This window comes from Thamnophis elegans, chromosome Z, assembly GCF_009769535.1.
Source record: "Thamnophis elegans isolate rThaEle1 chromosome Z, rThaEle1.pri, whole genome shotgun sequence".
Taxonomy (NCBI): domain Eukaryota; kingdom Metazoa; phylum Chordata; class Lepidosauria; order Squamata; family Colubridae; genus Thamnophis; species Thamnophis elegans.
Genome location: NC_045558.1, coordinates 96,265,011 through 96,290,804, shown reverse-complemented (window position 1 = coordinate 96,290,804; position 25,794 = coordinate 96,265,011). Strand labels below are relative to the sequence as shown.

Below are 25,794 nucleotides of genomic sequence, written 5' to 3'. Positions count from 1 at the left end.
GAATTGGCTGAATCCTACCACTGCCCCTAGCATAGTTTAAAAGGTTTAAAGGATCCTAAATAACACCTTTTTGCCATTTACCTTCATGAGTATGAATATAATCTGATTACAAAAAATAGAGTCATACCATTTTGTTTTGCATTTTACTTGTATCAAAAGAGAAACGCACCTGTTCATTTGTCTTTTCTTCAACTCCCCTGGTAATATTAGAGAAAAAGGCTACATTATATTTTTTATCATTGAATAATTCAGTTTAAATATTGTCATGCATATTCTCCCTGTCCTATACTTGAGTTGCCAAAATAGTATTCCCCTTGTTCCTGGAAAGGGCTAAGACACTTGGGTGTTTTATTTCAGCTGTCATTAATAACAACATTCTCCTCTATTCAGATCAACAATATATGTCCAACCTCACCCAACCCTTTGCACATTTCCCTGATCCCCAGGAGATTCATAACCTATTGCATAGCTAATGATGAGAATTAGCTGGCTTTTGTTAAAACTGACTTTCATGCAATTACCACCCCCTCACTCCCCCCCCTCAACACCCACCTAGTATTTACAATTTCTTCTGCAAATACATCAGTCTTTAATTTCAAGTCTGCTCGTCAGCAGCAATGACTGTAACTGAATACTGAAAGACAGGGTGTGGTGGTGGGGTGGGGGAGACCTTGTCATTTAGAAATAATGAGAATTTTTCAGCAAGCTTCCATGGAGCCTGTTTACAATAAATTGCTCTTCCACATACCTATCAGTTAATTTTTACAATGTCTGTAGCTTCTCTCAACCCCTTTATGATTATCAACTAACTTTGATTTTTTGTAATAGTAGATTCATCTGTAGACTTTAATAAGTGATCAAATGTACACCCAGCAGAGAGCTTTACCAGTTAAAATCTGCAAATCATCTGGCAACTTTACCCTATCGTTTTGCATTTCCTAAAAGGAAATATGTATTAAAGGTGTAAGGGATTTCAGCCGCCATCCTTCCTTCCTTTTGTCAGATTTATCCTATTTGTATCAATGTTCTCTATTGTACTTTATTTTCTAATAGAACCTCTGTGTTTTTAATGCTTCACCTTAACTAGATGAGGGGTGGGTTCCTGCCAGTTCTAACCTCTTTTATTGAAGAGGTTCCACAAATCTACAGTGCCGTTTAGAACCTGTTCCAGCTCCCTCCCCCTGCCCTTCCGCACATCATCAAGATGAAGAGCGAGAGGAGGAATTCTGGGAGTTGAAGTCCACAAGTCTTAAAGCTGTCCAGTTTGAACATCCCTGGGTTTTTTTCTAAAGGGCTAGGGATGCAAGGGTCTTGTAACTTGACAGCTTTAAGACTTGCATGCATCAAATGCCAGAGTTTCTGAGCCAATATTTTGGTTGCTAAGCAAGAGTGTTGTTAAGTGAGTTTCACCACATTTTACAAGTTGGCCACACCCACCCAGTCACATGGCTGGCAAGCCACTCCCACCCAGTCACATGGCCGGCAAGCCACTCCCACAAAGCAGGCCACACATACAGAAGAGGTTCTAAAAAAATTTGAAACCCACCACTGTCTGCATGCATTAAATAACTTGCAGTAAGGACAAATAATTTACATCATAGATATAAGTAGTCCTCGACTTTCAACCACAACTGAGACCAAAATTTCTATTGCTAAGCAAGACTATTGTTAAGTCATATCCAATTTTTGATCTTTTTTGCCATGATCACTGCCACTGCTTTTTTTTGCCATGATCAGACAAATCATTGCAGATATTAAATGAATCACACAGTCATTAAGCAAATGTGGCAAGCCCTATTGACTTTGCTCATCAGAAGCCATCTGGGAAGGTCATAAATGGTGATTACATGACCCCAAGATGCTGCATCACAAATGCATCACAAATACACGCTGCTTGCCAAGTGCCCAAAATCTGATCGTATGACCATGAGAATGCTGCAGCAATCATCGTGTGAGGACTGGTCATAAGTTACTTTTTTCACTGCTATTGTAACTTTGAACAGTTGTTAAATGAATAGTTTAAGCAGAAGATAACCAATAATCCTTATTTAATGACAACTCATTTAGTAATCATTTTAAGCTCTGACAGTGCTAATGAATGGGACTTGAATTGGTCCTTGAAGTTACAACCACCTCAGCAACTCTGCAGTCACATGATTGCAATCTGAGAGCTTGGCAAACCAGCTCACTCTTACAATGATTGCAGCATCTCACACTCATGTGATTGTCATTTGTAACCTTCCCTTCATAGCTCTCTCGGCAGCCTATTCTAATAATCACTCCACAGAAATATGGGGAATTTAAATCTTTTTAAAAACACGTTCTTAAGATAATAACAAAAAGCTTCACTAGTTTTGTTCATACAATCCATTTACTCACTGTTAATTTAACCATGGTACATTCAACTCATTTTTCTTCATTCGTGTTACATTTTGAACATGGGTTGGATGTGCACAATATACTGAGTTAAAATGTGTTCATAGTTTGTTGTTCCATATGTTGAGGGAATAGTAGCCACCATCCTATGATGGTGGCTACTATTCCTGACAGCCCAGATTCAATAGTAAGCAATCATGAGTAGCAATGGGAAATAATTCCGGTAGGTTCTCCTTCAGTTGAAGAAAAGAGATAAGAAGGAGAAGAAGAAGAAAAGAGGGGACTTGAGGAAGCAACTGAAGGAAGGTGGCCTTTGTGAAGTTGTTTTGAGTTCCAGGCATAAGGGATAGCCTCTGATGACAGAAAAAGCATATATCTGAATGTGTCAATATCAGAAATAAACACACAGTATTGTTCATCACCTATCCTCCAGTTCCATATACATTGATCTCAAACTCTTAAAGGGATGCATCTAAAATAACAGTGCATTAGTAATCAGGGTTCATTGATGGCTCAAGGATATATGGCACCACCATATGATGCCATCTTCTGCCAATGCAAAGGTTTGCATTTTTAGAATGATTCAGAAGGAGACGAGCCATTGGGACCTCTCTGCTTCAGCATCCTACACCATCACTTCCTCAATGTGAACCTAAAGTTGAGCCTGCTGGAGCTGAGCCAGTATTTGGTCCTCTGATAATAAACCTTCTCTAATCTCAAACCAAACCATATATCCAAATAAGAAATGATAGCTAACTGAACTTGAATAAGATCTTGTCATTAGTCTGACCAACCCACGTCTTAAAATTTTCATTGAAATTTCTATACAGAAATTCTAGACGGAATTTGCTTTTGTGATTAGACCTATAGCTGGTGACCATTCAGACCAATTCTATTTCTTAGCTATATTTTGGATCTATCACCATCATAGCCTGTTTCCAATGCTCCTTTATTCTTTTGATTTGTTCAAAGCTGTGAAGTTGCAACACATCCTTTCAACCCTGCTCTACATCGTTAGTCAATTTGCATGAAGAGATAAGATAACTTACTTGCTGATTATATAAATTATTTCACTCATTGCAATCTACGATTTTCCAGGATATAATTTTTCAGTGGACTCTCCTCCCCATCCCTCACTCCAAATAATACATCAAAGAGTCAATCTGAAAAAGTTGGCAGGTATAGAAAGAGGTAAATGGAATAAGAATCAGAATAGGATATTGATTAATTGACATAGTATAGTAATAGAATTATTAAAAGGTTAGGGGCTGTGATGTAGAAATGAAGAAGACATCTCTGGTTTTGTATTTCAAAACCAGAATAAAAAACAAAGTTTTAGCCAGAGTAGGAAAAGGGGGAAAATACAGAGCTTCTGAGAATATGTCTGTATCAGCTAGGTTTATTGATAAACCCAAAGGATTGCTCAAAAAACAATCTTAAACAGTTCCCATAACCTTTTGGTGCCCCCCAGTATTTATTTTTGTGTATTTTTAATTGTTTTTGTTACAAGCAGTGCAAAGTAACAAAAATGCCACATTTAAGGCTGAATTAACCAATATCTATTCAAACAGCTCAAGGGCTATCCTGCCAAATTATATTCAAAGAAAGCAGTAGGAGGAAATAGGATTAAATACCAATTCAGAAAAGAAATTTGGGGAAAAAATTATTCTACAGCAGTGATGGGGCTTGATGGCTCTCTAAGAGTCAATTTCAAGCCAGGCCATAAGCTATTTGAGCTCTACAATGGACAGGATGTAGCTAAGAGAAGCTGACCTTGACATATAGAAGAGAGAAGCCAGCGGTTTCTACAAAAAAAGTGCATGAGAATGTTAATAGCAAGAAAATCCTCCTTTTTTAAAAGAACTATTTTAATTTAGGGTCCCCAGAGACAGCAGCTGCTGCTAGCTGGTTTATTTTGTTTTGGGGTGACTCCTTTAAGTATTCATTTTTTAATACTTGGTTGCTTGCCACAAAGACAGAACTTAGATAAAAATATTTCTAACAAGATTGTTTGCCCAGTGGTCAAATTATTTATTGTAACAATCTTCTTAGGCAGTTGCCAGAATTAGAGGCTGCAGTGTTAAAGAGGAAAAAAAATACATATAAGCTGCCTTTCGAGGTATGTCCTTTGAAAGTGGCATACAGGAAAATAGCATTTAAACAAGACAATAGAAATGCATTTTGAATGTCTAAAAACAGCAGCAGAACCATTTGGGAATGGAAGAGGAAAGCCAGAGACAATTTAATGAAAGATCTGACAAAACAGTGAACTCTGCTAACTTAGGGTATTGAACAAAGTTTTGAGGGAAGGAAATTCTCAAAACCAAGAGTCATTATAAAAAATGCCATCCTTGTATCTCTGAAATTTATTACATATTTATATCTCTGAATTTGTCCTTAAGGCAAAAGTAGCTTTATAACATGTGAAATATTCTTCAAATAATCTGTTCCCAGTCATAAAAGCTTTAGAAAGCTAGCATGTTAAACTGAATTTAGGAAGTTAGTAGGAAAAGCTGAGATTTCTGGATTGTCTAGTGCAGTTGTTTAGCCTGGAAGATAACCATACATATATGATTACCAGGCAAACTGACGTATCCAAACAAAAGCACATTTCTAGCTATCATTATAACCTACATGGTTATAGGACCAGAAGTAACTTCAAATTATAAATTTGAGCAGACCCTTCTATAACCAATTGCAAATTACTGCTGAGATCAGCCTTATTTTTAGCCAGTACTGCATCCCTTTTCTCGGAATAAGTTGCTCACTTCTCATTCTCATCCATTTCACTGGCTTCTGGGCATCTTTGAAGGGTATCCAGACTTGCTTATTATTCATGTGCATGTGCATCACAGCACATGCTTGAAATACCCAATACCTCTATTGTATATGTGATGTGGAGCTACATACTGCAAATGAAGATTAGGATTTTAAGATCTTGTATTAAGTTGCAAGAAGCATTTAGAGGAATTTCATAATATGTGCATTATTGGCCTGTTTAACAGATCCTATGTCTATTAGCTGAATATATATCAACCAGAGCAGCATTTGCACAGTCATTTTCTCTGTCAATAGACATGTTTAAAAGATGCTCATGGACTATCCAAACAATCTCCAAGCAACTAACATTCTCATTGCTAAGAAAAACATATGGCACACACTCAAATGAACTTGTCTGTGATTTTTCTTATTCCCCCCATCCCCAAAAAGTATTAGGAGTTATGTATGCCAAAAATTCTATATCCCATATCTCCTGGGACGGAAACCAATGGGCAAATTATTATCTGATAATTTTGTAATATCTTATTAAAAATATTGGAGTTAGGCTAATAAAAAGGATAACAGAGTTTTCTGGTATGGGGAAATTTTTTGGGAAAATTGCCAGCAGTATTTCCCTATTGTAAATATTGGTTGGATCCAATATAAATTATACTAAGGAAATTCATGGTAGGAAAAGTTTCTATTTTCTATTTCTATTTCCAAAATATATGTGTTCTTTGAGAATTGTCTCTTATGAGGTACAGTATTCTACAGAATGAGTAAAGCACAGGGATACAACAGAAAGGGAGCATTAAGTTGAACCCACCTGTATTGACTTGATTTTTTTTTTTTAGAAAAAAGGATATAAATGCAATAAACAAATGGATAAAATGCATTTCAGAAATAAAAAAGACAAGTTTCACATCTTTTCCTCTAACTTGCTCCATATCTCTTTGTTCTTGGATAAGGCCAGGTGAGTTATGACCTTTGATCCAGCCACATACAACTCCCAAGGTGCTTTGATACATTTCCACAAATTTCAACAGTTAAGCTCCTAGTATGCTGTGTTGTCTAGGGCCATCATGTCAAATTATAGGATACCTTGCTTTTTTGGATTTAGTGTGTGGTACGAACATATACATTGCCAATATTGAGTGAACATGTGCATTGTCATTTCCTAACTATAGTTTATTAGAATTAGTGTGTTATGTCACCAGAATTAGTGTATTCTCTAAAGTTAATGTAAAATATTGATTCAATAATTGCACTAGAACTAGAGAGATTCACATTCAGCACAGAGTTCTCTGGATAACTAAGATAGTTATTCTGTTAGCCTACAGTAAAAAATTTAAGAAACATTTCACCTCTCATGAAAACTACTTCGAGCTCTAAGAAAAAAAAGGAGAATATAAATACTAGATATAATAATACAATTAATAAGTGCAAGAAATGAATCAGGTGGGTAATCTAAGCTCTTTAGAAATGTGGGTGTCATGTAATTCATAGGAACAAAAATAAGAGTGTGAAGATAAAGTTGAAATAGCTTGGACAATTGCTGGTGAAATCACAGAAGGTCTGGATGAGCAAGGTTTTAAACAGCATATATCTATTCACAATTACTAATTACAAATGGAATAAACTTAGGCAAAATAATATCTCAGAAGATAGCCAATCCAGGCATGTCCAATCCATGGCCCATAGACAACTAGTAATACAACCCACAAGATATGATAAAAATATTTAAAAATAAAGGAAATTTCACAATTTCTCTTCATTCAATGTGGCCTAAGCAAGCCCAAAGGTTGGACATCCATGATTTACTCCATCCCAAAGGTTCATGGCATATGACAGAGCAAGCAAAAATAAAAACAAGCAAGCTAGAATTGAGGGGTCCTTGATGCTCTCTGAGCTTGGTTGTTTTCCTGCAGAGGTTTCATTATCCAAACAAGGCAACATCATCAGTGCTAGTCAAACTAGAATTATCACCGCATTAGTAACTGATATCATTTATTCCTTTCTAATTCACAAAGCAAGCAGGTATTCTAATATTTTCCAAATTTGTTTTGTATTTCTTTTGGAATGGATCCAATCTTTCTTTGGAAATGGGTTTAAGCCTTTGAATCCCACCAAAATTGTTACTATAGAGTTTTGCTGATCAAGCCTTACCCTAGATGACATTTAGAGAGTGTTTCCACCCCCAGTGGATATGAAAATACAGTATTAAGGGACAGAAGAGAAGGGACAATGGTCTCAAGGTCAATAATACAAGAGATATGGCATTTTATTAGCTATAATAAATACCTTGAAGTGTGCCCAGAGTATATGTAGCCAGTGCAAACATTCAACATGGTTCTTATCTGCAGGTATAATTTTAAGAATAGTATTGCACTTCAATGGCACTAGAGTTTTTAAGTTTGGAACTTTGCTTAACTGAATGCTGAACAAAGTTTAATATTTTTTGTATTTCCACTTAATATACAATTCCTAGGATATTATCAATTTAGCTCCAAGACAAATACTACATAAAGAGTGAATCCAGATGTACATAATTTTAATGATAAGCTTGCTAATGGAGCTCTTTCAGAGTATTATGGTTAGACATGCATTCTTCCCCGAATGAAGCTCAGGAGAAACCGGTTCATCCTGTTTGCAGTTGGAGCTACTGATTGGCTGGAAACTGGAAAAGTTGCTAGACAAACTTCTTCCTGTTCTTTGTCAATCAATTTTGAACATCCAAAAAATTGGTCCCTTTTTCAGATAAAAACAATAATGGTATGCTTAATGTCTCTGTGTAGACAATCTTTTAAATGGCCAGCCTGCTTGACTTCTCCAGGGAAGAGGAACACAACTGCAGTAGAAAAAAATGGCACTGGTCCTTACTTGCAGATATTATGTATACAGTACATGAAACTAAAGAAGCTACATACTATGTTCAATGTACGAACTCAATTGCTAAGGTTATAAACCATAATTAATCTGTATCTTTGCACTGAGTAAAACCAGCTCTTGATGCTAAGCAACTATGGTTAAACGAGCTAAAGCTTAATTGTGTGAACACAGCATTTGTAATTTTGAATGTTCTAGCTTGACATTTATAGGTGTGGTTTTATAATAAATCATGGCTCTCCAAGCGATTGCCTATATATAGGCAGAGTCAGTATGCATTGAAAAACAGGATTTATTACAATTCTGTACTTATCTACTCATTGGAGTAATTTTTTTCCCTATCCTGAATTCTACAGCAATAGATTAGAACTATAGATTAATGAAAACAAAATTATTGAGACTAGTTAGCTGTGTTACAATTGACCCCAAGTTCAGTCTGACTAACTCCTATAAATGATACTTCACAGATGAATGCTGCATTTTCCTGATCTGGACACAGATCTGTGTCCAGAACAGGACATGTGTATTTTCCACATCTGGAATGTGCTCTTTGTCCTTGTGGGGAAAAAATGCATCCAAGCTACTGCTACAACAGTCCTATAACAAGATTCTATGGGATTATAGTTTAAAGAAGGTGCTAAGAAACATCTATTATGAAATCCCAATGCTCTGTTTTTAGAATTAGTGAGAGAGATTGAGATTGAGATTGAGAATTAGTCTCAGAGGTTACAGTACTGAAGAGAATGTATGTGAAGTGGTAACATTATCATCATCCAGAGAGTAGAACTGCTCTGTAGACATTGTTAGATGTTGGGGATCTTATTGGGCCCTGAAACCCTATTTGATGGCCTCCAATGTCTACTTCTGTGCTGATGGGATGATTGCTGAAAATGGAACATCATCATCTCCTGACATGAAGCAGAAACACATAAAAACTAATATCATCACACATGCTTAAAATGGATCACACAGTGTAAACTAATGTCCACAACCTGTCCCCCCAAAAATGAAAATTTCTGGCCTTGGTCTCATACCTATGATTCTCCTCACTCAACATTTTCTGAGGCATTTTTATTTCTCAAAGTGTTAGGTGGGAACCCCCAGAAAATATTCTGTCAAAAGATTATGCAACCCTCTTTTATATTACCATTTATCAGAAAGAACTAAATTGCTGTAAAAATAACTGAGTGTCTAACGTGTATTTTTCTTTTAAGCTGGCAGGAAAGGTCCTAGAAACCTTAGTATTTCTAACATATGACTTAACTACCATAAAAAGTCTTATTCTATTTCTGTACAGGTTTGTGATAAACTTGACTAGATGGGCAATATGGCATCCATAGGTATATCTAATTTTAACTTCAAACCTGGGATGCATGGGTGAGGCTGTTGAATCCTTCCCAATTCTGTCACAGTTTGTTGTCCTGGGAATTTTCCCTCACCACATTGCTTATTTTCCATGAGAAAAATGCCTGGAGCAGGACATAGCAGAGAAATGGGAAGGATTCAGCTACTCTCCCCCACTCCCATTCAGTAAACATTGTAATCCCCCCTTCCTGCTTTCCATATGAATGAAGCAACCCCATGATTAAAGATATGTCATTGCTGCTGGCATCCAGCCGAACATTTTTCTCAGGGAGCAGGGAGTATATTTTCCCCTGTAGCAGTGAGCATTTCATAAACCTAAGATATATTTTGTCATCCAGCCAGTATTTCCTTGTGAATAAATATATTTATTATAGTTATATTCTGAAGATTATCCAACTTGTAATAGCTTATGAACCCATCTTCCAGTAGCTTATGTATCTTTCCCACTTTTTTTCCTATTTGGATAATTTATGGGGCTATATTTGAGCAGAATTTTTTCACAGTTAAATTTGCTTCACAGACTTGTCTAGTTTCCATGGGCTTCCATTCTAGAGTTCATCTAGAAATAAATAATATTTATTATCTATTTCTATTATCTATGTCATTTCTATCAGAGAAATTGCAGTTTCTCTGCATTGACCTTTCTGAGCTTTAAATTTGAGAAGATGGACTTCAAATCAAGTGTAACTCCTGAGTATGTGAACCTATCATATAATATTCTTGGCAACTGGATGGACATTTTACCATTGCTTTTTAGAAGATGCTGTCCTACTTTTTCCTACTTTTTTCCTACTGTTATTCTGTTACTTCCAAGTCCAGCTCTTGGTAAACTCCATACAGGTTTTAACCATGCCCAATCCTGCTTAGCTTTTGAATTAACAATATCTGCCAGTTATTGCTACCTATTGAAGCAACAGGAGGCCAGGAAAGAGCTAATACTGAAATAATCACTTGAATGATGCACTCCTCTTAAAAATAGAACTTACCATTTGTCAATTTCATTTTCAGTGTCCAATAGAAATAATTCATTAAGAATCATATTTGATCCTAAATCTTAGTTTGACTTTGTGGGTCCTTAATCTCTCACAGCTTTCAGATAGCTACCCAACTTCACTGAATAATGAAGTATATTAAGTAAGGAAGCTTTTGGAAAACAAAAATGTTATTCCAATGGCTTTATGGAACAGAGCTGAACTTCTAGATCAATATTTTCTAATCTTTGCATATCAGTAATGGCAACAGTGGAGTGAAATATTAGCCATGAAAAACTAGTATAAACAGAAACTATAATAGGTGGTCCTCAACTTATAACTATTATTTAGTGACTTTTCAGTTAAAATAGCATTGGAAAAAGTGACCTATGACCATTTATTAAACTTGCAACTGTTGCAGATCCCCATGGTCATGTGATCAAAATTCAGGTACTTGGCAACTGTCCCGTATTATGACGGTTGCAGTCTCTTAGAGTCATGAAATCACCTTTTGCAACTTTCTGACAAGCAAACTCAATGAGGAAGCCAGGTCCACTTAATAACCATGTTACTAACTTAACAACTGCAGTGATTTACTTAAATGTGGCAAAAACGTTCTAAAATGGGCCAAAACTCAGTTAACAATTGCCTTGCTTAGCAACAGAAAGGTTTGGCTCCCTTGTGGTTGTAAGTTGAGGACTAGCTGTATATCATTTGGGATAGACACAGTAAAATCAAAGGAGGCAGAAAATATTAGTTCTGTGTTATAAACACGGGTCTGCTGCTGCTGCTTCTTTTTCAAAACATGGTTAAAACCCCTTTTTAAAATTGGTCTGACATTCTTCCCAGAAGATGCTAGTTCTATGTACCTAAAAGAAAACCTGTGCAATGCTTAAATGGCACTATGAAGTGTTGTTCAGGCACTAGACAGGCAGAAGCCATTGCAAGAGCTAGATGTCTGATCTCTCCAAAGCATCTGAGAAAACCATAAGCCAACTATCAGAGCAAGGGAATGGGAGTTGCATATCATAGCATCCTCAGGTGTCCAGTGGCTGAGAAGATCCCAGGCCACAATCTTCTAATTTTCTCATTGACATCACAGAATGTTGAACAAAAAGTCTTATTTTGGGAGAACAGGAAAAAACGAGTTCAAAATGGAATAGCAAAGAACTAATGTAAGCTGAATCTGCAGTGGGCTGGAGATGCGATGGAGACTGAGTCAGAAGGTTAGCAGAGCATATTTTGCCCAGGTTAGCAAGGCAGGATAAATCCTTTATCAGCTATGCATCCAGAACCAAAGCAGCTTAAACAATCACTAAAATTATTGAGGGGACTGTGACTAAATTAGTAATTTGCTGAAGCCCATTTAACTAAATTAGAAATTTGCTGAAGCCCATTGGCAAGCCTTGGCTAAAACATAGATGTAACTTATAGCTATCTCTCTTCTGAAACTCTACAATCTTGTATAAGAAGAATGGGAATCCTTTGATGGCCAAAACCAAATTTGAATATTTTAAATCAATGTTTTTCAAGCTTGGCAATTTCAAGCTGTATTGGAATTCAATATCTAAAATTCCCCAGCCAACATGTTGGCTGGAGAATTCTGGAATTGAAGTCTACACATCTTAAAATTGTCAAGTTTGAAAAACACTGGAATACAGTGAGTGGGACCAGTTAAAAACTAATTATGCCATTGGTTTCAACAGTTGGGGTCAAAGATATCCTTGGAGAGCTAAGGTTTCCAATGTTTATAATAGTCTTCACCAATCTGATGCTCTTTCTACAAGTGCTTATAGTGTAAAGTTCTTGACCATTTGAGGCAAAAACTTTTGTGAGTAATATAGCATAGAGTACTTGATATTTGTGAAGTACCAAAATGGTGAATAACAGAATAATAGAAGAGTTGGGAGGGACCTTGGAGGTCTTCCAGTCCAACACCCTGCACAAGTAGAGGACTCATTCTGGACAAATGGCTGTCCAATATCTTCTTAAAAACCTCCAGTGATGGAGCACCCACAACATTTGAAGGCAAGCCATTCTACTAGTTAATTGTTCTCACTGTCAGAAGGATGACACATGGGCCAAGAAAGAAATTCAATACAGGCATTCTTTGATTTATGGCTGGGATCTTCACAACCATTCAGAGTTATAAAGTTGAATTATGGAAGATGTTAGTTGAAGCATGGGCAGGCCATAGGTTTTGCACCCCTGGAATAACACAATGTGTTAAACCAGATTTAATCTTTTTTTTTTTTAAGAATTAGACATTGCCAAAATACAATCACTTCCCTGCTGAAATTTGGTGGCTAGCCTTAACCTGCTAGGAATCCTTGTAAAATACAAGTTTTTCGTCTACATACCATTTATATTGCTATAGTGGTACTGTACACATTTTGCTTTTTATGTAATGGCAAAATGTTTATTCAGAGGAAAACACTTGAGGCACAGCAGAAGTGGGAAGAGGGGGAGACAACGGTGTGACATTTTTATTCCTTAGATATTGGGACTATGGTGTTTTCAGAAATGTTCAATGCTGTAAACTTCTTTGCACCCTGCCTTCTTTATCTCATCTGCTAACCTCCCACCCTGTCCAAACCAACCTCTTTGGCTTTTTTCCAACAAATTGAAGAATATGAGGCCTCAAGGTATTGGGTGGGGTCTCTAACTCACATTCCTGCTGATTAGATTCTCTCATTTCCCCACCCCTGCCCATACCTGCTAAAGTAAAGCCTCCAGAATTCCTGGCCTGGATTCCATCAGCTCACCTGGAGCAAAATTTATGTTTTTTCCAGACTCATTTTTTTATGCTTGTGGATGATCTTTGCCAGTTTTACTCTTTGCAAACAGTCTTCATTTTTAAAATAATTGCATAGCAATTACAAACCAGCACCTGAACTTTTTCTGGGATGACAATTAATTTTTTTCCTGTTGAATATCTGACTATTTTGTTGTTTCAGAGGCATAGAAAACTTCCTGAGGAACAAAATAAATAAATACATTTAGATTTGTTTACAAACATCTCCCCTTGGCTGCATTTGGCGGACAGAATGAATCACAAAAACAACCAACTGTATTTAGTCTAACATGCAAATTTAAAGCATATTGCTGGGTTGTTTCAGGGTCATTAAACTCAGAAAATTGGATTAATTGAGTAAACCAGGCCACGTGAACTGTAGATTAATACATCAAGCAAACATATTTCTGATAGAGGATACTGGGAAAAATGAATTATAATTCAGCGTTCTCCTGGTATCAATCTTTCCTTTAAAAGGAATTCATTAAAGTAAACTGATTCACAGAGTTAAGTCACAATATAATATGGTTGTGTGTTTAGTTTTATTTTTTCAGCCTCTGTTCCATCTGTTTTACAGAGGGTAGGAATGAGCCTAACTTTCCTGGAAGCAGGTAAGTTTAAAGATGGGATTGCCTAGTTCCTGTGGTTTTAATATCTTCTGATATATAACAAATTAACAGATACAGCTTATTTATTTCTGGGTCTGCAAAATATGTATCAGTTAAATTCTGGGTGTGTGTTTAGGGTTGCTGCATTTAATTAACATTTAAAGCTCTTTTCTTTCAAAGTCATTGGAACAATTTAGCTCTCTAAACTTGCCTATTCTCCTTGCCTGAGACACTCAAAGCTTTTCTAGGCCTAACTGTGATATTTTTAAACTGGAAAAGCTGGGGGATGACTATGGAGTTTTAATGACTGCAAAACATGCATTATACCCATGAATTGGAGACTAAATTGAGTTTTCTTTTGTATCTGTTCTGTGCTTTTATATTATGATTTAAACCCCTGCTTGTTCTCCATTTCATCCAGTTATCCGTACATAACCCCTCCCATCACCATTATCCTTGGAAGATATTTCCATATGACAATGAATGTTCCATCCTCAGTCTATTAAAAACAGAAGTCTCCCTGCAGTTTTTTTTTTTCTGGAACATAGAAAAACCTCCCTCCTTTTGTTTGTCATGTTTTTCTTGATTCCTATTATGATTTTGTAACTGAGTAAACATTTTCCTTTAGTTTCAGTGAAAGGAGAGCCGTGGACTGCTCTCTAAAATATTGTTTTCTCCTACCTAGTAATTCATGGCTGTTATGGAATCTCTGCTGCTCAATATATTTTTAACATTTGGAGCTGTCGAGGGGGAAGAAAGAAGGGAAAACATTAGAATTCAACCTAGACTGTTGATTTGATTGGATGCCTAGCCAAGTATTGGAAGAGATAAAGATTAGTTGTGTAGTTTGAAACCTTTGTATTTTCTGGTGAGGTTTTATCCAACTACTAATCAAATCTACCCCTGTTTAATTCTAATGACTTCCAGAAACTTCAGCTATCTCTTTTGGAGCATAGTAATTTGCCAAATTACTATGGGACGCGGTGGCTCAATGGCTAAGACGCTGAGCTTGTTGATCAGAAAGATTGGCTGTTTGAATCCCTAGCGCCGCATAACTGAGTGAGCTCCTGTTACTTGTACCAGCTTCTGCCAACCTAGCAGTTCGAAAGCATGTAAAAATGCAAGTAAAAAAATAGGAAGCACCTTCAGTGGGAAGATAACAGCATTTCATGCACCTTTGGTGTTTAGTCATGCCGGCGGAGACCTCTTCGGACAGTGCTGGCTCTTCGGCTTTGAAACGGAGCTGAACACTGCCCCCTAGAGTCAGGAACGACTAGCACATATGTGCAAAGAGAACCTTTACCTTTACCTAATTTGCCAAAATAAACAAATACAAAACAAAACATGGAGATCATGAAAATCATGGTGGTGTGATATTGGTGGGACATTGGGGGGCACCTACAAAAATGGGCCTGGCGATCAAGACATGAGGCTTTCAAGTTGGAGGGTGCCTATTTCAATGCTAGCCCCACACTAATCATGTGAATTTAGCCACTACTATCTTTTCCTAACAGTGGAGGAGTTCTAATCTGCTAATTTAAAAGCTTCCAGAGGAGAGCTTTGTTGCTGTGTGGTTTTTTGTTTTTGTTTTTTTTTTGCAGCAAAAACAACAAACAGGTTGTGTCTACAGAATATGGTATTGTAATTTACAAATTTAGCCAGTCTGTGCTCCAATCTAAAAAGGAGATTACCAGAGTGGTGCTAATTATCTTTAGCTTGGCTAGTTCTGGGAAGTGAGCTTTGAGAGACTGTCGTGCATTTAGCATTGCAACTAATTTAGATTTGAGCAACTATCTGAATTGACAAGGAGCAAGCTGTTGTTTTATTTCCTACCAGTATATCTTCTTGCATGACTGCTTTGTGTGGCTTTTCTGGAATGCTCACCTGGCTTCAATCTGCTTTCTTGCCTTTGCTTTCAATTTCACATTCTATAGAATTGCTGTGACGTGATCACTGACATCTGTCTATTTTAGTCTTCATTGTCATTAATATTATTTAAAATAGGAGTGGCTGAGGAATTTTGAGGGTGGAAGTCCAAAGGTATTAAAGTTGCCAAGGTTGGACAACCTGATTTGAAAGTGCACTATTTGACCTTTGTTTTTGTGCTTTGAATATGATTAAAGGCAGTTTACGACGGGAGATGGATTCCCCCCCTCCCCCGTCAATAAGGAAGGAAGCAACTGGAGAACCATCAATCAATTTATTTTCTACATATCAAACTAGATATACAAGGTAGTCCAGATCAGAAAATGAGAATAAAAATACTTTTATTGTAAGGTTGCAATAGCAGAACCTTGGAATCCAAAAGTATTTTTCCTCTGCCCTGCCTTTAAGTTTCAGAACAATAGGAAAGGTCAGTTCTGAGACATTTTTTTCCACCTCCCATTTCTGTTTTGGACTCATTCTATTATCAGACTGATGCCTTGGCTGTGGCTCTTCCTCCTGTGTCTCCAGATTATTCTTGTAGCTCTTTATAACTATGTATGTGCTCCCCATTATTTTGATATTATTCAGCAACACCCTCCAAAAATGCAATGTTAGACTTTGTCACCCACTACCCTAGACACCCTGGAGCAAACGCTCCTTTATTTCTGAAAACCACTTATAAGAAAACCTTTTTTATCCAATGTAGATAAAACACTAAGTCAATTTAAATGTTCCTATTATGATTGGTTTGTGTGTTGTTACCCAAAGAAAAACCACTTTTATCCAATTTGGGACACGGTAATTTATCCAGGTTTGGAAAGCAATGCCCTAGAGGGAATTCAGAGATTGAGGAGTGAGTAGAAACAAATACATTACAGCTATTCCTTGACATATGAACACAATAAGGATCAGAAGATTTATTTTCAGTGGTGCAGTTGTTAAACAAAATATCATATGAGCACAACTTGTCACCTTCCCTGGCAGCTTCTTTTTTGACTTTGCTTGTCTCAATCCAGTCAAGAAGGTTTCAAATGCTATCATGCGACTATAGAACACTGTGACCATTATAGATGTGCTTGTGGTTGTCAATCAACTGAGATCTTAACTCCAGTCCTAAGTCCCCCTTTTCAGTGCTATCATAATTTCAAATGGTCACTAAACAAATGGCTATAATTCAAGGTTCATCTGTTGAGGAAGAAAGGGACTGGCAATGGGGATAGCAGAGCCATGCTGGTATAGTTTTATTTATTCATTATATGCATATCCTATCTTTTGTATAGAACCTCAAGGTGCTTTACACAGTGCTCTCTGCTTCTATTTTTCCTACAAGAGGAACACTGAGAAGAGGGTTGGACTAAGTGAGAGTGATTGGCCCAATGTTGTGCAATGAATTTTCATGGCTGAAGATGAACTAGAATCCAAGTCTCCTGTTTCCTAGTCCAATGCCTTAATCATTACACAGCAATAACTGGGGTGGGTTTTTGGTTTTCCCCACAACTCACTGATGGATAGAAAACATTTCAACTGAGCGCCTGTCTGCACATCAAGATCCCTGGGGGTTGGGGGGGGGGCAAGGATCCTTCAAAAGAAGTTGTACTTTCTAAGGTCCATGTGCTTCATGATTTTCTGCGAGGATGCTCAAGCTTTGGTATATACTTCCAGAGGAATTATACTTATCTATTTGCTCTCAGGAAAAGAACCAAGGCCTTTCTCCTCACCCTGGCCTTTTCAGTAAACAAGTTTAAAAGCATATTTACTGGAGTTATATACCGTGCTCTCCATTTTGACCCCCTTTTAGACCTGAAACTGCTTTAAATAACTGCTGGGTGGTAATTGTATGAATGAGGAACAGCAGTTGAAGCTCAGTCTTGATAAGATGAACATTCATTTTTAACTGAAATGAAGGAGGTGATTTTCAACTAGCATAGGATAATATTATATTTGCACATGTTTGCATAGCACTTTTCAGTCAGTCTGGTGTGAACCAGCTGCTACTTTCTTCTTCATCCAATGTCAGATGATCAAGAAATCCATAACTGCCTTGATCAAACCTAGAATAGCTTTCTTTAATAACATATCAGGTATTCTTACAGTGCTCATTATGTCATGTATTTTTTTAAAATATTTGCCAATGTAAAAATAGTATAGGGATGGGGTGGCTCAGTGGCTAAGACACTGAGCTTGTCAATCAGAAAGGTTGGCAGTTCGGCAGTTCAAATCACTAGTACCATGTAACTGAGTGAGATCTCATTACTTATCCCAGCTTCTGCCATTCTAGGAGTTCGAAAGCATGTAAAAATGCAAGTAGAAAAATAAGGACAACCTTTGGTGGGAAGGTAACAGCGTTCCGTGTGCCTTTGCCATTTAGTCATGCTATATGATCACGGAGATGTCTTCGGACAATGTTGACTCTTCGGCTTTGAAATGGAGATTCAGGAATGACTAGCACATATGTGCAAGGGAAACTTTTACCTTTAAAGATGGTATATAAGTGCTATTGGATATTGCTGTTATGACCAGATCAGAATTGGAGCCCCAAACCATTTGTGTTCCTGATTCATCTTCCCATACTTCCATCAGTAGCAATAAAAAAGAAATAGAAATAATGGGCCTAGAGATATTACCCTGATCTCCTGACTCAATGAAGAGAGGAATAACCTCAACTTTTTTCCCAACCTGGATAAAAGCAGAAACTCAGGACAAAGTAAATAAACTTGGGAACAAGGTTTTTATGGCATGCTTTGTCTTTCAATAGCTTGGTACGGCAATTTATTTGAATATTCAAATTAGCAGTTTGAAAGTACTGTTTTAACTGATCAGGTTGTGACAGGAAGAGAACAAATGATCTCTGCTAGTTGTGGCTGTTGATACAACTGTAGCCTTTTTTGGATAGTCTAGTCACAATTATACTTCTACTCCACAATAAAGTAGATTAAATAATTCCGAAAACGGAGAGCAAATAACTTGAAGTTACCTCTCAGTAGCTAGAGCCTGAATAGCAGGCTAAGAAAAAACACAGAACACAAGGGATCCATTTTTTTCTAGAAATATAAATAACAGATCTAGATCACATGACATACAAAGCCATATAGCAGTTAGACTTATATACCGCTTCATAGGGCTTTCAGCCCTCTCTAAGTGGTTTACAGAGTCAGCATATTGCCCCCAACAACATTTTACCCACCTCAGAAGGATGGAAGGCTGAGTCAACCCTGAGGCGGTGAGATTTGAACAGCCGAACTGCAGAACTGCAGTCAGCTGAAGTAGCCTGCAGTGCTGCATTTAACCACTGCGCCACTTCGGGTTAATTCAACATATTAGGCTTAACTGATGATGATGGTCTGCAAAATCAGTGAATCATTGTTAATTCATCATGCAAATGTAGTCAAGAGTTTAAGAGTTGTGCACGTCAAACCCACATAAGTTCTTTACAACAGTTCCAACCCTGCATAGTCTCACAAAGTTGGCAGAATCTGGGCTCCGAATCAATTTATTATTGGCATCTCTGTGGTTATTTCAAGTCACTGCAAATCTAGTATTTTCTTTTGAAGTGCTGCAGCTCTGTAAAACTTCTGTCTAGTTGTTTTTCTGTAGTGGGAACTCCAGTCTCATCTAGTGATGTTTGCTGTTCTTTAAATTTCATGTGGCCATGAGTATGAAAAGTTTGTGAGTACAATTATCTTCACACTAGTTTTTGGGCTTTTTTTAGCCTTCTGCATGAGTGTGAAAACATTTGAGCTTTGTAGTGAATAGCATAGAAGGGTTAATGTGAGGTCTGAAACATTTATTTAGAATAATGTTTGGGGTGTGCTCTGCAACTCCACGATTTATTTGAATGTATTATTTGTTGGTGATAGATAATGATTAAAAGTAAAAGTAAAGGTTCCCCTCGCACATATGTGCTAGTCGTTCCTGACTCTAGGGGATGGTACGCATCTCTGTTTCAAAACCAAAGAGCCATTACTTCCGAAGATATCTCCGTGGTCATGTGGCTGGCATAACTAATGGCGAAAGCGCACGAAACACTGTTACCTTTTCACCAAAGTTGTCCCTATTTTTCTACTTGCATGTTTACATGCTTTTGAACTGCTAGGTTGGCAGAAGCTGGGACAAGTAATGGGAGCTCACTCTGTTACACAACTCTAGGGATTTGAACCACTGAACTGCTGACCTTCTGATCGACAAGCTCAGTGTCTTAGTCACTGAGCTACCAGGTCCGCTAGATAATGATTACATGCCACCAAACCATTGTAGATTCTTAATGCCACATACATTTTCTCCATGGTTTTGTTAATGAAAGGAGTAAAAAAAAGAAAGACTGTGACTTTCTTCCCCCTATTGTATAAAGCTTTTGTTAAAATAAAAACTGGATTAAATATCTGCCAGATTTTTTTTCTGACATCTTTAAATGCATCTCTATTTATTTTAGCATTACATTTTTAAAGCGTGGGGAGCATATTTGAATTTTGAACTATTTTTTTCCACAGTCAGAGTGCTGTTTTTAATTTTTATAAAACGTTTTTTAAATATTTCCAGTTGGCCTGTTGACTAGGTTATATAATAATCACAATAGGTGAGAAGGGCACTTCATTTAAGAAATCTGTTTTACAATATCTGAATATATTACTGACAACAGAATTTTCTCCATTTGAACGTCTGTTTTGGCTCCTGGATTTTAACTTCAGTAGTAAAAATGAGGCACTAAAGAATGCAATAAAATTCTGAGAAACAAGATTAAATATAATTAAGTACACTCATAAAAATGCTTCCCTAACTTCTGAAAAAAAGGTGTAATGTCAGGCTATGAAATTAGTGTTTAGTCATCTTCTTTGTCATAGTGTCATATGTATGTATATTCAGAAATAAATTCCATTTTCCCTTGCTAATTTGAGCTTAACACGTGTGTTAAACAATTGTCACTTTTGAACTACAACTCCCAAGAGCCTTTGCAGTGCAGAAGGTTGTTCTAGCCAATCTGGGAAAGGCTCTTTCTAAGGTACAAAGATGGCGGATTCCAGGAGGTAAAGGCTGTGTGTTTCCTTTATAAGTGAATGGGAGCTGGTAAGTCTAATATAGGATGTTCATCCTTCTCTTTTCGCTATCATAAATGAGCTGTAGAGTGTCTCTCGCTGTTTAATTTTTCCGCTTTAGTCCATCACGTTTCGTGTCCCCAAACCGGTAACAGAAACTAAGGAATAACAATGTATTTCAGTTCTGGTATAAGCTACTTTATTAATCTGTTTCCGTAGTTGGCTCATCTGCTTGAAATTTAATATCATAGTGTTATTAAGGGATTCCAGGGCATCCGTAAAATGGGAGTTTTTAGTGATATGTGTAACTGCTTGGCAGTAAGTACCCTAAATTGCTTCAAACGAATCTTTTTAAAATTACCATTTAAAATTACCATGATTATCACTCATACTTAAAGTGAATGTGCTTAAGAACCTAACGATGCCTTTTTGATTAAAATCAATGTCTGTCGTAATATAAATGGTTTATGTTTTGACAATTCCAGTACATAATAATCTGCTATGCAGATTATACATTAGTATGCATATGAAAAATTTGAGGAGATTTAAGGACCTTATTAGAGATTATGTTAAAATTCATGAAGTGTAAAGAATCTAATATTTGTAATCAAATAAAAGTGTAAGGATCTTAACTTGCTTGTTAATAAGAAGTGAGCAAAAGGTACTTTTTCTGATCTCTGAATTTAAGTTTAATTGTGTAATGATCCTAACATGCTTGTAATCAAAGTTTTGTACTTCCCAGTTGCTTCATCATGAAAACATAAATGGTTATTGATAGTAGTTTTTAAAAAGTGAACAGAAAATATTTTTTTCTGATTTCAGTTAAGTTGCAATAATTTGGTATGATTTCATACATACCATAGCACTTATGTTCCATTTTTTATATAAATAAAGGTTTCATTCCTATAATACTTAAGCAGTGTAAGAAGTGTTCTCATGATGTTCTAAGCTGAGGAGTATGAACAGGCATATACTTCCCACTACTGTTTTTTATTCTCCTTTATGCATTGCTTTTTAACAAAACTGCACCTCTCTAATTTGCTCAATATGGAACTAGCTACTGTGGAGGATTGGGTCTTGTATCTAAGTTTTTTTGTAGACTGCATACCTCAACTTTTGGAAATCAAAAGGGCAGATGGTTTGATAACATGGTAAGCCACAGTACATGATTAAAAAGCGTTATATATTATTTTATGTGTATATATGTATGTATGTATGCTTGCACACACAAAATAGTGGTATTAACAAAACTTTTTAAACTAATGTGTAATATAAACTGATGTCAATGGATGTTAAGGTAAAGGTAAAGGTTCCCTTCATACATATATGCTAGTTGTTCCCAACTCTAGGGGGCGATGCTCATCTCCATTTCAAAACCAAAGAGCCAGTGCTGTCCAAAGATATCACAGTGGTCATGTGGCCGGCATGACTAAACACTGAATGCACATGGAACACTGTTACCTTCCCACCAGTGGTCCCTATTTTTCTACTTGCATTTTTACATGCTTTCTAGGTTGGCAGAAGCTTGGACAAGTAATGTGAGCTCACACCATTACGTGGCACTAGGGATTCAAACCACTGAACTGAACTGCTGATCTTTCTGATTGACAAGTTCAGCATCTTAGCCACTGAGCCACCGCATCCTCAAAACATAACATACATTTTGAAAAGTAAAGCAAAACAAGTGGGGACATATTTTGAGCAACTGTATCACTGATCCAATATATTTTACATAGAATGAGTCTCTGCCCCAGAAGCTTACAGTTTAAAATATGTACAGGAGGTCCTCAACTTACACCATTTGTTTAGTGGTTACAAAGCACTGAAAAAGCTGACACTTGACTGGTTTTTACACATGATCTCAGCAGCATCCCCATGATCGATGTCAAAATTTGGGAGTTTGGCAAGTGGCATTTATTTTTGACAGTTGCACTGTCCCTGGGTCATATGATCAGAGTTTGTAATCTTCCCAGTTGGCTTCCGACAAGCAATGTCAATGGGGAAGAAAGATTCATTTAACAACTGCATGATTCATTTAACAACTGCAGCGATTTGCTCAAAAATGGCAAAAAGTTGTAAAATGACACAAACCTCACTTAATAGCTGACTTAACGCCTCACTTAGTGACAGATATGTTGGGCTCAATTGGGGTCATGTAGAGGATTACCTGTATTTTAAACTTTCTCTGTTTAAAATACGGGGATTCCCGCACTTATGACATTTTTTATAAGTGTCCTTGTTTCTCCTCAGAGCAATGTGTGAAATGATTGTGCTATAGTATTTTGTGATCTGATGTATTAATATTTTTTCTTTCCACTTTCTGTTTGAGAATTGCTTCCTGAATATTCTGGCCATATGTATGGGCAAAAAGTCATGAGAGTTGTAAAAATTTTGTTTATAACATGCAATATTACACAGTTTATATATAATACAATGTTATATATCTGAAATCAGAAACCTGATGATGATATGTGATAGAGTTACTGTAAACTATGGGTATCCAACCTTTGGTTTGAAGAGGAATTGTCTTTAGCTGCATATAAAATATATTGTAATGCTAAAAATATTGCTAAAAATCACATAATAATGTTAAAAGTTTACAATCTTGTGGGCCAGCTTTATTAGCTGCCCACTACGTAGGGCCAGCTAATAGTGACCATAGGCCACTACGGTCCATGGGTTGGACATGCATACTGTAAACATTTTCTCTATTTCTTTCAGGAAAGGAAGATGATGAAAGTAGTCAATCTCAAACAGGCCATCCTCCAGGCTTGGAAGGAAAGGTGGAGTGATTATCAGTGGGCCATAAATATGAAGAAATTTTTCCCCAAGGGGACTACCTGGGACATCCTGAACTTAGCAGGTGTGGTTCATCCCTTTTGTACATCATAAATGTTAAACTGTGGGTTGATCCTAAATGTTGTGGTCTTCGGTGAAAAACAAATTGCTGTGAATGACAAATTATTTCTTGTTTAGCAGCACATGCATTTGTATTTGGCCACTCTGGTACTTCAGACAACCCAAGCCTTACAGTGAATTCCAGAGCCTAGTAAGTGCAGTGCTAAATCAAGCTTAGTTACTTTAAGACAAGGAGGTTGTGTTAGAAATTATGCAGGTGGTGCCAAGTATTCAAAGTAGCTATTATTTTCCTTTGGAAAAGAAATCTTTGTCCTATAATCTCCTTATGTCTATTACCTAGAGTCTTTGGTAAGTAGATTTCTATGAATTATGAAGCAGATCAATTAAAAAATGAGGGTTGCAGTTGTTTAAAATGCTTGTCTTTTCCCTCATGGTATGTGATGAAATAAAGATATTTTGATTTATCAGGCTAATAAGAAAGATGAACACTGGCAAATATTCCTTTGGATTATTAAATATAGTCAAACATTTTTAACTTTATAAAAACTACTCCAAATTAAGGGATTACAGATGTCAAAAAGAAAAAAACACAGTTGAACTTGTAACTGTGTTATGCAAATGAATATTCTGTACTTACTAATTATTTTACTATTTTACATTTGGAGATTTAAACATTTCACTAAGGCTTTTATCCATGCATAATACTAGGCACCACGCTAGGGGCTTTGGTCTGTATCAGGCATAATAGGAAACACTGCTTTTCATTTTCATATTGTGTGTATAAATGGATTCCATGCTGGCTGAAGCACTCAGCCAGTGTTTTTTACCTCATCTTCCATGACGTAGCTTTCTTGGAATGGGAAATGTGTGAAACAGTTAATAGAACTGCATTCCTGAAGATTGGCATAGTGAAACACCTTCAAGAAGAGTAAATGTGTCAAATTCTGGTTGCTCAGTAGCTTGAAGAAAGTATGGTATCTTATTTCAGGCTGAATGTATGCACACTAAATTATATGTAACAAGTATAGCTACAAATAGAGTAGCAAGTAATTACACAGAAAGCAGATAGAAAGTTGCAAGAAATATAGGTAGGAGGGTCAGGTCTTGCCAGAGATCTGAATGGTTAGAAATCTTAGTACAGAGCCAGTGGAGTACAGGTTCAAAGACTGAAATTCTGAGAGAATCCAGAATGTCAGCCAGCCTGCCAGTCAGATCAAAGAATCAAGGTTCAGATAACAAGGAGGAATGCAGGACACAGGAGGACAGATTCAGAGTTGATGTGTTTGTTCTCAAAAAGAGACTGGCAGCTGCTCTGATGTATTTCATTGCAGATATAGCTCACTTATAGGCAATTTGCTAGAGGCCATTGCAAGGTTGTCGGTGAAGTTCCCCAGACTTATGGTTCTCAGTGACTTCAATCTGCCTTCCTGGATTTGGCCTCAGAAGCGGTTCAAGAGTTCATGACAGCCATGGACTATTCCAGATTATCACTGGTCTGACTTGGAACACAAGCCAGACCTGATATTCTTCTTAGAATTGGAGTAATATCAGTGTGATCTGGTGAGGAATCTAGCATTATCCCTCTGTCACGGTCAGATCATGCGCTTGGGTTCTTGAGGCTTTCTTAAATCTCTCCACTCTGTAGAGAAACTGGACTCATTTGTATGATCTGCTCCCAGAGGCCTATGGACCCAAATGGGTTCCAGAGGGAACTGGAGGATACTTCAAAGGCTTTGCTGCACAGCCCTGCCAAAGCCTTAGTAATAACCTGGAATGAAAGGCTGTTGAAGCTCTGGACAGGTTTGTATCTATGGAGCTCTCTTAATCTATTACTCCCATCTTTCCCCATGGTTCATGGAGGAACTGTGGGTTTTGAAACAGTTTAAAAGATGCCTAGATGACACTGGATGAAAACAAAGGATGACTTTTAAAATTTATTATTTAGCGTATGTTCTCTACAGAGGTCAAAAGGATGACTTCGATAGGACACGATTTAGAGCCATTGTTAAGGCCTATGTCATGGCAATAAGAGCAGCAAAACAACATTATTTCTCTGCCCTAATAGCATCTGCAGAGTGTCGTCCATAGCACTATTCTGTTATTCTGTAATTTACTGCACTAAAACCATATTTTTTTCACTAACACCCCATATGCACACATCCAATTAATCTAAAATTAAACGCTTCAAAACAACATAATGTGTAATTTCTATTTATTTT

General features: G+C 36.9%; 1 protein-coding gene across 4 annotated transcripts in view; it reads left to right on the top strand.

Annotated features, from left to right (window-relative positions):
• The first annotated feature begins 20,670 nt into the window (after positions 1-20,670).
• Positions 20,671-25,794, top strand: part of MED24 (mediator complex subunit 24) — a 66,871-nt gene continuing 61,747 nt past the window's right edge. For all 4 annotated transcript variants that reach the window (XM_032235417.1, XM_032235416.1, XM_032235415.1 and 1 more), the window contains exons 1-2: positions 20,671-20,747; positions 23,438-23,579. In XM_032235417.1, the coding sequence (XP_032091308.1) occupies positions 23,447-23,579 (133 nt within the window). In that variant the 5' untranslated portion in view covers positions 20,671-20,747; positions 23,438-23,446. The remainder of the gene's footprint in view (positions 20,748-23,437; positions 23,580-25,794) is intronic.